The sequence below is a fragment of the Salvelinus alpinus genome, chromosome 23, assembly GCF_045679555.1.
Source record: "Salvelinus alpinus chromosome 23, SLU_Salpinus.1, whole genome shotgun sequence".
NCBI lineage: Eukaryota > Metazoa > Chordata > Actinopteri > Salmoniformes > Salmonidae > Salvelinus > Salvelinus alpinus.
The window spans coordinates 1432925-1447975 of NC_092108.1; the positions used below are offsets into that span (position 1 = coordinate 1432925).

General features: G+C 44.7%; 1 protein-coding gene across 1 annotated transcript; it reads left to right on the forward strand.

Annotated features, from left to right (window-relative positions):
• Positions 1–4610: 4610 nt before the first annotated feature.
• Positions 4611–10116, forward strand: clul1 (clusterin-like 1 (retinal)). The gene is made up of 10 exons (XM_071362813.1): positions 4611–4719; positions 4813–4961; positions 5159–5329; positions 5552–5701; positions 8139–8433; positions 8563–8685; positions 8773–8855; positions 8936–9067; positions 9589–9767; positions 9871–10116. The coding sequence occupies exons 1-10, from the start codon at positions 4617–4619 to the stop codon at positions 9884–9886; spliced, it is 1401 nt and encodes a 466-aa protein (XP_071218914.1). The 5' UTR covers positions 4611–4616; the 3' UTR covers positions 9887–10116.
• The last annotated feature ends 4935 nt before the right edge of the window (positions 10117–15051 follow it).

Consider the following 15051-nt stretch of genomic DNA (forward strand, 5'->3'; position numbering starts at 1 on the left):
TTAGCACGTATAGCTTGTTCTTACGTAGGGGCACACCGATTCCTGGACTAAAAAGCTGTAATCGTAGACTAAATAGCATTTTTTATGGATTCTCTATTGAAAGTTCTTCTTAATCCAATACTTAATCTGTGTCTAGGAAATCGACCCTATATGTGTTGACTAGTGGATTATCTGTGACCATGAGGTGATAAAGAAACTAATAGGATTACAACCGTCCAGTCTGGAACAGCAGAAGTGGAACAGGACAAGTACAGATCAACAGCACAATCCCTACAGAACAGTAAACACACACACGGGGACACAGTACATCAAAAACACACTACTCAATACCAAGGACAACAACCTGCTAGCTTCTACTGGTGAGTAGAATACTGAATACACATACTGTCCCATGATGTCCTTGGGGCAGTATGTGTACATGTGAATATGACAGGGAGAGGTTGGTTGTTGTCAAAATCAAATCTAATGTTATTTGTCACATACGTGTTAAGCGGATGTTATTGCGGGTGTAGCGAAATGCTTGTGTTTCTAATTCTAACAGTGCAGTAGTACAGTATCTAACAGTAATATTTAACAATTTCACAACAATACACAGAAATGGAAAAAATATATAAATTTTCTGCGAGCAATGTCAGAGCGGCAGAACGAGGCAGTATGTGTACATGCGAATATGAGAGGGATTGTTGATTGTTGTCTTGGAGGCACATTACCTACTGTCATCTAACACAACAAGATGAATACCAGTGAGATGTTGTGGTGCTGGAAAAAAACTACCTGATACAGTAGCTGACTATTCTACTGGAATGGACCTGAGGTAACTACAGTAGTGACCGACCAGCTCGATTTGGTCCTATGTTGCAATATTTGAAATGGTGTTTTTTCCATTGGATAAAAGTAGAGACTTGGAGCTAGAAAATGGTAATCATACACTGCAGTTGAGGAACAATGGGAAAGTCATTCTGCTTTGAAAGTTAATAAAACTGCCAACACTCTTGAGAAAATGGCCCTTGAATGTTTTGGCAGACCTACTGGAGAGCTTTTCTTTGTCTACACCCATTCAGAATCCTTCACAGTCTCTTCAAATCAAATCAAATTTAATTTTTCACATGCACCTTTCACATACAACTGGTGTAGACCTTACATTGAAATGCTTACTTACAAGCCCTTAACAACAATGCAGGTTTAAGAAAAATAAGGGTTAAGAAAGTTATATACTAAAATAAATAAATAAAATATAAATACTATGTGCATGTAGCTCGAGGTAAAGTGAATATGCATGGATAATAAGGAAGAGTAGCAGCAGCGTAAACAAGGGGGTGGGGTGGGACAATGCAAATAGTCCGGGTAGCCATTTGATTAGCTGTTCAGGAGTCTAATGGCTTTGGGGTAGAAGTTGTTAAGAAGTCTTTTGGATCTAGACTTGGTACTGCTTGCCGTGTGGTAGCAGAGAGAACAGTCTATGACCAGGGTGGCTGGAGTCTTTGGCCATTTTTAGGTCCTTCCTCTGACACCTGGTATAGATGTCCTGGATGTCAGGAAGCTTAGCCCCAATGATGTACTGGGCCGTATGCTACTCTGTAGCGCCTTGCGGTCGGATGCCGAGCAGTTGCCGTACAAAGCGGTGATGCGGCCAGACAACCAGCTCTCAGACACATGTATACACACACAATATCATACGCACTATACACACACGTACACATGGATTTTGCGTTGTAGATATGTGGTAGTGGAGTAGGGCCTGAGGGCACACACTTAGTGTGTTGTGAATTCTGCAATGAATGTATTGTAATGTTTTTAATTGTATAACTGCCTTCCTTTTGCCGGACCCCAGAAGAGTAGCTGCTGCTTTGGCAGGAACTGATGGGGATCCATAATAAACCCCAAGAAGAGTAGCTGCGACCTTGGCATCAGCTAATGGGGATCCATAATAAACCCTCAGGAAGAGTAGCTGCTGACTTGGCAGGAACTAATGGGGATCCATAATAAACCCCAGGAAGAGTAGCTGCTGCCTTGACAGGAACTAATGGGCGTCCATAATAAATACAAACACATATGGTCCAGCTGTAGAACTTTTTGAGGATCAGAGGTCCCATGCCAAAGCTTTTCATCCTCCTGAAGGAGAAGAGGCGTTGTCGTGCCCTCTTTATGACTGTGTTGCTGTGTTTGGACCATGATAGGTCCTTAGCGATGTGGACACCGAGGAACTTGAAGCTCTCCACCCGCTCCACTATCCGCTCCACTACAGCCCCTTCGATGTAAATGGGGTTGTGTTCGACCCTCCATTTCCTGTAGTCCACGATAAGCTCCTTTCTGTTATGACGCTGAGAGAGAGGTTGCTGGTCTGGCACCACACTGCCAGGTTTTTGCCCTCCTCCCTATAGTCTCATTGTTGTCTGTGATCAAGCCAACCACCGTTGTGTCTTCGGCAAACTTTATTATGGTGTTGGAGTCGTGGGTGAACAGGGAATGAAGGAGGGGAAAAAGCACGCACATCTGAGGGGCCCCCGTGTTGAGGGTCAGAGTGGCAGATGTGTTGTTGCCTATCCTACCCTTACCACCGCTTTCCATCAGGAAGTCCAGGATCCAGTTGCAGAGGGATGTGTTCAGTCCAAGGGACCTTAGCTTAGTGACGAGCTTGGAGGGCACTATGGTGTTAAAAGCTGAGCTGTAGTCTATGAACAGCATTCTCACGTAGGTGTTCCTTTTGTCCTGGTGAGAAAGGGCAGTGTGGAGTGCAATAGAGATTGTGTCATCTGTGGATCTGTTGGGGCGGTATGCAAATTGGAGTGGGTCTAGGGTTTCTGGGATGATGGTGTTGATGTGAGGCATGACCAGCTTTTCAAAGCTCTTCAAGGCTACAGATGTAAGTGCTCTGGGTCGGTAGTCATTTAGACAGGTTACCTTGGCATTCTTGGACATAGGACCTATGGTGGTCTGCTTAAAACATGGGTATTACAGACTAGGTCAGAGAGAGGTGGAAAATGTTAGTGAAGACACTTGCCAGCTGGTCAGCCCATGCTCAGAGTAAATCCGTCTGGCCCTGCGGCCTAGTGAATGTTGACCTGTATAAAGTTCTTACTCACATCGGCAACAGAGCGCGTGATCACACAGCCGCCGAGAACAGCTGTTGCTCTCATACATATTTCATTGTTGCTTGCCTCGAAGCTAGCATAGAAGGCATTTAGCTTGTCTTGTCGGCTCGCGTCACTAGACAGCTCGTGGCTGGGCTTCCCTTTATAATCCGTGATAGTTTGCAAGCCCTGCCACATCCAACGAGCATCAGAGCCGGTGTAGTAGGATTTGATCTCAGTTCTGTATTGATGCTTTGCCTGTTTGAAAGTTTGTCGGAGGGTGTAGCGGGATTTCTTATAAGCATACAGATTAGTGTCCCACTCCTTGAAAGCGGCAGCTTTAGCTCAGTGCGGATGTTGCCTGTAATCCATGGCTTCTGGTTGGGATATGTACTTCCTGACACTGTGGGAACGATGTCGTCAATGCACTTATTAATGAAGACAGTGACTGATGAGGTAAATTCCTCAATGCCATTGGATGAATCCCAGAACATATTCTAGTCTGTGCTAGTGAAACAGTCCTGTAGCTTAGTGTCCGCTTCATCGGACCACTTCCGTATTGAGCGCGTCACTGGTACTTCCTGTTTGAGTTTTTGCTTGTAAGCAGGAATCAGGAGGGTAGAGTTGTGGTCAGATTTTCCAAATGGAGGGTGAGCTACAGTAGTTGAGTTTTGTTCACATGGATATAATGATTGTGTAACGAGTTGGAGACAGAAGTGGATAGGTAGTTCCAGATAACTCGAGGAACAGTAAACAGAATTATGATGTCAGTCAGAGAGAGACCTAGTGTTTCCATGAGGTTGGGTTAAGTTTAGGGGACCCCTAAACCTCTAATCTTACCTGTCGCCAAACCCTAAAGCTGTTTCACTCTTTTGTCGTCCTTTGTTAGTATTCTACTGTTCTACTGAATAACCTTAACTAAACTAACCATCTTAACTCAACCAATAAGATAAAATAAATTCCACTAAACTGCTGTTGTTCTCGTCACACTGTACTAATCCAGTCCTGTTGCATAGTGTGGCTCTACCAAGTTTACCAGCTCAACCTCAAATCTAAATCCTGTTAACTCACAGGATTAGATTAGGGGCTCTATTCAATCTGGATCGCTGAAGCGATGCAGATTGCGCAATAGGTATGTAAAGGTAATTTCCGATTGAGCCGACATACCGTGAATCCAGTCTCAGCTAACGTGGGAACAATGCTTTTAAATGTCAATCACGCTGTAATGCTGAACTTCCTCGATCCGGATTGAATCGAGCCCTTAACCTCCTGGAGTCGATTTCTGCGGCCCTGTTGAAATGTAATTAGCATAATAATAAGTCCCCATAAAAATCTGGCAGTTTAATTACACCATTGCGTGTGTGTGTGTGTGTGTGTGTGTGTGTGTGTGTGTGTGTGTGTGTGTGTGTGTGTGTGTGTGTGTGTGTGTGTGTGTGTGTGTGTGTGTGTGTGTCACTTGGCATATAGTTGCGGAAGTAAAAGTAACTGCCTCCAGTATTTCATGGTTTCTTCTCTTCCAGACTGAGCTTCCTGTGATCAGACAAGATGAGGTTTCTGATTGGATGGGTTGTGTTGGTGATGTCATTGGGGATCTTGCAATTCGCAGCAGAAGACCCTGCAGCAGGCATCTCAGAGGACACCCTGAAGCGTGAGTCTAACACACACAAACACACACACACACACACACACACACACACACACACCCTTTCGTCACATACCCATCCCTCCTTCTGTCTCTCAGAGCTGTCTGATGTTGGGGAGCAGCTGGTGGATGAGGAGGTGAGGAGAGCTCTGTATGGAGTGAAACAGATGAAGGAGGTGCTGGTGAAGAATGAGGAGAAACATGAAGACCTGATGAAGTCTCTCCGACACAGCAGTGACAAGAAGAAGGTACATATCTTTACCTTTAGGGTTTGGGGTCCATCTTTACCTTCGAGGATTTGGGGCCCGTCTTTACCTTCTAGAGTTTGTGGTGAATCTTAGCTTAAGGTTTAGGTGGTGGACCAAAGTGGCTATGTTCAGAGCACTAGATGTCAGAGATCAGGGTTAGAGGTCAGAGGTTAAATAGTATTGTTGTTGTCCATTAGGGTGCGGCCCAGCTATACCAGGAGGTGGAGCTAAAGCTGGAGGAGGCGGAGCATCAGTGCCAGGAGTCTCTAAAGGAGGAATGGGAGGCGTGTTGGCTGTGTCTGGAGGATGCGTGTAAGACCTTCTACACCTCCACATGCAGACAGGGCTTCAGCTCCTTCCAGGCCAAGGTACACACACACACACACACACACACACACACACACACACACACACACACACACACACACACACACACACACACACACACACACACACACACACACACACACACACACACACACACACACACACACACACACACACACACACACACACACACACACACACACACACACACACACACTAAACTAACCTCACCTCACCTCACCTATCACCCTCCCGCTGGCCAGGTAGAGAACTTCTTCCGCAGGGTGTCGTCTCGGTTCGGCCAGAGAGACCCACGTCCTCTAGATGGAGATATGTTGGTGAACCAGAGTGCTGATAAACCCGACAGGGAGGTAGTTCGCATAGAAGACTCCTTCAACAGCCTCATCGCCAAGGTACTGGACAAGTCCATCTACAGAACATTTCACCACTAAGTCGGAAGTCAATTTCCATTGTCCTCATTGTCAGTTTATTATGTTTATCCATCTTGTTTGATGAGCCAGGTAGCGTCAGTAGACTAGCGAGGTAGCATCAGTGGACTAGTGAGGTAGTGTCAGTAGACTAGTGAGGTAGTGTCAGTAGACTAGTGAGGTAGTGTCAGTAGACTAGTGAGGTAGTGTCAGTAGACTAGTGAGGTAGCGTCAGTAGACTAGTGAGGTAGCGTCAGTAGACTAGCGAGGTAGTGTCAGTAGACTAGTGAGGTAGTGTCAGTAGACTAGTGAGGTAGTGTCAGTAGACTAGCGAGGTAGTGTCAGTAGACTAGTGAGGTAGCGTCAGTAGACTAGTGAGGTAGTGTCAGTTGACTAGTGAGGTAGCGTCAGTAGATTAGTGAGGTAGCGTCAGTAGACTAGTGAGGTAGTGTCAGTAGACTAGTGAGGTAGTGTCAGTAGACTAGTGAGGTAGTGTCAGTAGACTAGTGAGGTAGTGTCAGTTGACTAGTGAGGTAGCGTCAGTAGACTAGTGAGGTAGCGTCAGTAGACTAGTGAGGTAGCGTCAGTAGACTAGCGAGGTAGTGTCAGTAGACTAGTGAAGTAGTGTCAGTTGACTAGTGAGGTAGTGTCAGTTGACTAGTGAGGTAGTGTCAGTTGACTAGCGAGGTAGTGTCAGTTGACTAGCGAGGTAGAGTCAGTAGACTAGTGAGGTAGTGTCAGTTGACTAGCGAGGTAGCGTCAGTACACTAGCGAGGTAGCGTCAGTTGACTAGCGAGGTAGCGTCAGTGGACTAGCGAAGTAGTGTCAGTGGACTAGCGAGGTAGCATCAGTGGACTAGCGAGGTAGCGTCAGTTGACTAGTGAGGTAGTGTCAGTTGACTAGTGAGGTAGAGTCAGTAGACTAGCGAGGTAGAGTCAGTAGACTAGCGAGGTAGAGTCAGTAGACTAGCGAGGTAGCGGCAGTAGACTAGCGAGGTAGCGTCAGTAGACTAGCGAGGTAGCGTCAGTTGACTAGCGAGGTAGCGTCAGTTGACTAGCGAGGTAGCGTCAGTTGACTAGCGAGGTAGCGTCAGTTGACAGGTGAGGTAGCGTCAGTTGACTAGCGAGGTAGCGTCAGTTGACTAGTGAGGTAGCGTCAGTTGACTAGCGAGGTAGCGTCAGTTGACTAGCGAGGTAGCGTCAGTTGACTAGCGAGGTAGCGTCAGTTGACTAGTGAGGTAGCGTCAGTTGACTAGCGAGGTAACGTCAGTTGACTAGCGAGGTAGCGTCAGTTGACTAGTGAGGTAGAGTCAGTTGACTAGCGAGGTGGTGTCAGTTCACCTGTTCTCTCCCTCCTAGGTGGGCTCCCTGTTTGAGGTAGCATCAGTTCACCTGTTCTCTCCCCCCTAGGTGGGCTCCCTGTTTGAGGTAGCATCAGTTCACCTGTTCTCTCCCTCCTAGGTGGGCTCCCTGTTTGAGGTAGCATCAGTTCACCTGTTCTCTCCCTCCTAGGTGGGCTCCCTGTTTGAGGTAGCATCAGTTCACCTGTTCTCTCCCTCCTAGGTGGGCTCCCTGTTTGAGGTAGCATCAGTTCACCTGTTCTCTCCCTCCTAGGTGGGCTCCCTGTTTGAGGTAGCATCAGTTCACCTGTTCTCTCCCTCCTAGGTGGGCTCCCTGTCTGAGGTAGCATCAGTTCACCTGTTCTCTCCCTCCTAGGTGGGCTTCCTGTTTGAGGTAGCATCAGTTCACCTGTTCTCTCCCTCCTAGGTGGGCTCCCTGTCTGAGGTAGCGTCAGTTCACCTGTTCTCTCCCTCCTAGGTGGGCTCCCTGTCTGAGGTAGCATCAGTTCACCTGTTCTCTCCCTCCTAGGTGGGCTCCCTGTTTGAGGTAGAGTCGGTTCACTAGTGAGGTGATGTCAGCTCACCTGTTCTCTCCCTCCTAGGTGGGCTCCCTGTTTGAGGTAGCATCAGTTCACCTGTTCTCTCCCTCCTAGGTGGGCTCCCTGTTTGAGGTAGCATCAGTTCACCTGTTCTCTCCCTCCTAGGTGGGCTCCCTGTTTGAGGTAGCATCAGTTCACCTGTTCTCTCCCTCCTAGGTGGGCTCCCTGTCTGAGGTAGCATCAGTTCACCTGTTCTCTCCCTCCTAGGTGGGCTTCCTGTTTGAGGTAGCATCAGTTCACCTGTTCTCTCCCTCCTAGGTGGGCTCCCTGTCTGAGGTAGCGTCAGTTCACCTGTTCTCTCCCTCCTAGGTGGGCTCCCTGTCTGAGGTAGCATCAGTTCACCTGTTCTCTCCCTCCTAGGTGGGCTCCCTGTTTGAGGTAGAGTCGGTTCACTAGTGAGGTGATGTCAGCTCACCTGTTCTCTCCCTCCTAGGTGGGCTCCCTGTTTGAGGTAGCATCAGTTCACCTGTTCTCTCCCTCCTAGGTGGGCTCCCTGTTTGAACGCAGTGTGGTGCTGGTGGACAAGTTGCAAGGTAAACTGGACCAGGACCTCCAGAAGGCCTTTGACCCCCAGAGCAGAGGCCAGGCCCGGGGCCAACAGCCTAACCAGGACCCCTTCTCCCTGGGGATGGACTTAGGCTTCATCCACAGAGTGGGGCTGGAGGAGGTGCTGGACTCCTTCTTTAACTTTGGGAAGAGTGTTGTGGAGGACTTTGGGGACGTGGTCACACGAGTGTTTGATGACCTCAAAGATGTTGTGGAGGAGGAGAGGAAGAGAGGTAGGACTAGAAACCCTATTGATATTGTTCTATTACAAAGAGATAACCCCAACCGAACCCAACACAGAACTAGAAACCCTATTGATAGCTATAATAGTTAATGACAGATCATCTGTTCCTCATGTCCAGAGGGGAAGCTGTTCCCTCCTTTCCTCCAGAACATGAAGCTGTGTAGAGAGTTGAGGAGGCAGACTTCAGAATGCTGGCAGCTGCAGAACCAGTGTCAGTCCTGTCAAGGGGTGCTGCTCACAGGTAACACACACACACACACACACAAAAACACACACACACACAAAAACACACACTCTTAAACTGCCTCCTGTCCCCTGTGTGTGTCAGAGTGTCCCAGTGTGAGGGAGCTGCATGTGGAACTGGATGAGAAGACTCAGCTGCGGGACATGTCTAAGGAGCAGTATGACGAGGTAACATAGCATAGCATTGTGTAGCATACCGTAACAGAGAATAGGATAACATAACATCCATTCTGTTTTATCCACTCCAGGTTCTGAGCATTGTGCAGCAGCACACAAGTGACACGGTGAGCTGGATAAGCAACATGGCTTCTGAGTTCAGCTGGGTGACAGAAATGGTCAACAACACCACCACACCTGATACCATATTCCGCATCAGAAAGGTGACAGACAGACAGACAGACAGACAGACAGACAGACAGACAGACAGACAGACAGACAGACAGACAGACAGACAGACAGACAGACAGACAGACAGACAGACAGACAGACAGACAGACAGACAGACAGACAGACAACCGGGGCATTAGAGACAGGCTTATATTGTGGTGTCAGTATTAGTACAACATAATGTTGTTACTATCCAGGTGGTGTCAGTATGTTGTTTCTACCCAGGTGGTGTCAGTATGTTGTTTCTACCCAGGTGGTGTCAGTATTAGTACAACATAATGTTGTTTCTACCCAGGTGGTGCCAGTATTAGTACAACATAATGTTGTTTCTACCCAGGTGGTGTCAGTATTAGTACAACATAATGTTGTTTTTACCCAGGTGGTGTCAGTATATTGTTGTTTCTACCCAGGTGGTGTCAGTATATTGTTGTTTCTACCCAGGTGGTGTCAGTATATTGTTGTTTCTACCCAGGTGGTGTCAGTATTAGTACAACATAATGTTGTTTTTACCCAGGTGGTGTCAGAGGGAGTTGATGGAGGCAGCTCGTCAAGGGGAGACACCAAGGTGGAGCTGAACATCCTAAACTCTCCTCCTCTCGTCCTGACCATCCCAGCTGATGTGGAGCTGCAGGACCCCGCCTTTATCCGTTTCGTCGCTCAGGAGGCCCTGGGGATGTACAAGCAGATGTTCAGGTAATATATACTACTACTACTACGTTAAACGTTTTTTACCCAACAACATTCCATAGTGCCACTGAACATGCCTGTGTTGATTAAAGCTATTTTCTGCTTTCAGACACATTGACGACTAAGCATGAAGAAAGTTCACTCACTGTCATGTCATAGTTAGTGGACAGTACGCTGTGTGTTTTTGTTCACTAGATTTAATGTATATAGCTTGTAAACAAATTTGTTTAGGGAACATTTTAAGATTGACGAGACAACTTATTGTAATGTTGGAATTAATTACATGTAAAATTGAACCAAAGTAACTTGTACCAGTTGTCATGTTGCATGTTGTACAATAAAAGGTGGAGCTCGATTCAAGTACAACATTTTCATTTAACACTGACTTTTTGGATTCAAACTTAAAAAATTCTGAACTTTTTGTGCTGATCAACGGCTGTCAGGTCTGGAGTGAATCAAGGGCTATATCTGTTCCTGGTTCTACATTTTTTTGAATGGGGCATGCTTATTTAAAATGGTGAGGAATGCACTTTTAAAGAATAACCAGGCATCCTCTACTGTCGGAATGAGGTCAATATCCTTCCAGGATACCTGGGCCAGGTCAATTAGAAAGGCCTGCTCGCTGAAGTGTTTTAGGGAGTGTTTGACAGTGATGAGGGGTGGTCGTTTGACCGCGGACCCAGTACGCACGCAGGCGATGAGGCAGTGATCGCTGAGATCCTGGTTGAAGACAGCAGAGGTGTATTTAGAGGGCAAATTGATCAGCATGATATCTAAGAGGGTGCCCATGGTTACGGATTTAGGGTTGTACCTGGTAGGTTCCATGATCATTTGTGTGAGATTGAGGGCATCAAGTTTAGATTGTAGGACGGCCAGGTGTTAAGAACAAATTCTTATCCATAATAAATACAAATACAAATATAGGCAGGAAGTCAGAGACAACCTCTCCCTCAATGTGAGCAAGACAAAGGAGCTGATCGTGGACTATAGGAAAAGGAGGGCCGAACACGCCCTCATTAACATCGACAGGGCTGAAGTGGAGCGGGTTGAGAGCTTCAAGTTCCTTGGTGTCCACATCACCAACAAACTAGAATGGTCCAAACACACCAAGACAGTTGTGAAGAGGGCATGAAAACACCTTTTCCCCCGCAGGAGACTGAAGATATTTGGCATGGGTCCCCAGATCCTCGAAAAGTTCTACAGCTGCACCATCGAGAGCATCCTGACCGGTTGCATCACTGCCCGGTATGGCAACTGCTCGGTATCGGACCGTAAGGCGCTACAGATGGTAGTGGGTACGGCCCAGTACATCACTGGGCCAAGCTTCCTGACATCCAGGACCTATATACTTGGCGGTGTCAGAGAAAGAAAAAATTGTCAAAGACTCCAGTCACCCAAGCCATAGACTGTTCTCTCTGCTACCGCGCGGTACTGGAGAGGCAAGTCTAGGGCCAAAAGGTTCCTTAACTGAAGCTACATATTGATAGTTTTGGGGCTGAGGTTCATATTGATAGGTGCAGCAGAAGTGGCAGAGAGAGGTGGTTTACAGTAAAGCATTTATCCCTGTGTGCCTCATAATGGTGGTAATACTGAGCTCTGTCTGCCTGTTTGTCTTGTCTGCCTGGCGGTCCGTCTCTAATTGAATTACGGCATTAACTCAATAGACTAGACTACTGATACCATATGAATGACAGACTACTGATACCATATGAATGACAGACTACTGATACCATATGAATGACAGACTAGTGATACCATATGAATGACAGACTAGACTAGTGATACCATATGAATGACAGACTAGACTAGTGATACCATATGAATGACAGACTAGACTACTGATACCATATGAATGACAGACTAGACTACTGATACCATATGAATGACAGACTAGACTACTGATACCATATGAATGACAGACTAGACTACTGATACCATTTGAATGACAGACTAGGCTACTGATACCATTTGAATGACAGACTAGGCTACTGATACCATATGAATGACAGACTAGACTACTGATACCATATGAATGACAGACTAGACTACTGATACCATATGAATGACAGACTAGACTACTGATACCATATGAATGACAGACTAGACTACTGATACCATATGAATGACAGACTACTGATACCATATGAATGACAGACTAGACTACTGATACCATATGAATGACAGACTAGACTACTGATACCATATGAATGACAGACTAGACTACTGATACCATATGAATGACAGACTACTGATACCATATGAATGACAGACTACTGATACCATATGAATGACAGACTACTGATACCATATGAATGACAGACTACTGATACCATATGAATGACAGACCAGACTACTGATACCATATGAATGACAGACTAGACTACTGATACCATATGAATGACAGACTACTGATACCATATGAATGACAGACTACTGATACCATATGAATGACAGACCAGACTACTGATACCATATGAATGACATACTAGGCTACTGATACCATATGAATGACAGACCAGGCTACTGATACCATATGAATGACAGACCAGGCTACTGATACCATATGAATGACAGACTAGACTACTGATACCATATGAACGACAGACTAGGCTACTGATACCATATGAATGACAGACTACTGATACCATATGAATGACAGACTAGTGATACCATATGAATGACAGACTAGACTACTGATACCATATGAATGACAGACTACTGATACCATATGAATGACAGACTACTGATACCATATGAATGACAGACTAGTGATACCATATGAATGACAGACTAGACTACTGATACCATATGAATTACAGACTACTGATACCATATGAATGACAGACTAGTGATACCATATGAATGACAGACTAGACTACTGATACCATATGAATGACAGACTAGACTACTGATACCATATGAATGACAGACTACTGATACCATATGAATGACAGACTACTGATACCATATGAATGACAGACTAGACTACTGATACCATATGAATGACAGACTAGACTACTGATACCATATGAATGACAGACTAGACTACTGATACCATATGAATGACAGACTAGACTACTGATACCATATGAATGACAGACTACTGATACCATATGAATGACAGACTACTGATACCATATGAATGACAGACTACTGATACCATATGAATGACAGACCAGACTACTGATACCATATGAATGACAGACTAGACTACTGATACCATATGAATGACAGACTAGACTACTGATACCATATGAATGACAGACTAGACTACTGATACCATATGAATGACAGACTACTGATACCATATGAATGACAGACTACTGATACCATATGAATGACAGACTACTGATACCATATGAATGACAGACCAGACTACTGATACCATATGAATGACAGACTAGACTACTGATACCATATGAATGACAGACTAGACTACTGATACCATATGAATGACAGACTAGACTACTGATACCATATGAACGACAGACTAGGCTACTGATACAATATGAATGACAGACTAGACTACTGATACCATATGAATGACAGACTAGACTACTGATACCATATGAATGACAGACTACTGATACCATATGAATGACAGACTACTGATACCATATGAATGACAGACTACTGATACCATATGAATGACAGACTACTGATACCATATGAATGACAGACTACTGATACCATATGAATGACAGACTAGTGATACCATATGAATGACAGACTAGTGATACCATATGAATGACAGACTAGACTAGTGATACCATATGAATGACAGACTAGACTATTGATACCATATGAATGACAGACTAGACTAGTGATACCATATGAATGACAGACTAGACTAGTGATACCATATGAATGACAGACTAGACTAGTGATACCATATGAATGACAGACTAGACTACTGATACCATATGAATGACAGACTAGACTGCTGATACCATATGAATGACAGACTAGACTACTGATACCATATGAATGACAGACTAGACTACTGATACCATATGAATGACAGACCAGACTACTGATACCATATGAATGACAGACTAGACTACTGATACCATATGAATGACAGACTACTGATACCATATGAATGACAGACTACTGATACCATATGAATGACAGACCAGACTACTGATACCATATGAATGACATACTAGGCTACTGATACCATATGAATGACAGACCAGGCTACTGATACCATATGAATGACAGACCAGGCTACTGATACCATATGAATTACAGACCAGACTACTGATACCATATGAACGACAGACTAGTGATACCATATGAATGACAGACTAGACTACTGATACCATATGAATGACAGACTAGACTACTGATACCATATGAATGACAGACTACTGATACCATATGAATGACAGACTACTGATACCATATGAATGACAGACTAGACTACTGATACCATATGAATGACAGACTAGACTACTGATACCATATGAATGACAGACTAGACTACTGATACCATATGAATGACAGACTAGACTACTGATACCATATGAATGACAGACTACTGATACCATATGAATGACAGACTACTGATACCATATGAATGACAGACTACTGATACCATATGAATGACAGACCAGACTACTGATACCATATGAATGACAGACTAGACTACTGATACCATATGAATGACAGACTAGACTACTGATACCATATGAATGACAGACTAGACTACTGATACCATATGAATGACAGACTACTGATACCACATGAATGACAGACTACTGATACCATATGAATGACAGACTACTGATACCATATGAATGACAGACCAGACTACTGATACCATATGAATGACAGACTAGACTACTGATACCATATGAACGACAGACTAGGCTACTGATACCATATGAATGACAGACTAGACTACTGATACCATATGAATGACAGACTAGACTACTGATACCATATGAATGACAGACTACTGATACCATATGAATGACAGACTACTGATACCATATGAATGACAGACTACTGATACCATATGAATGACAGACTACTGATACCATATGAATGACAGACTACTGATACCATATGAATGACAGACTAGTGATACCATATGAATGACAGACTAGTGATACCACAGACTACTGATACCATATGAATGACAGACTAGTGATACCATATGAATGACAGACTAGACTAGTGATACCATATGAATGACAGACTAGACTATGAATGACAGACTACTGATACCATATGAATGACAGACTACTGATACCATATGAATGACAGACTACTGATACCATAT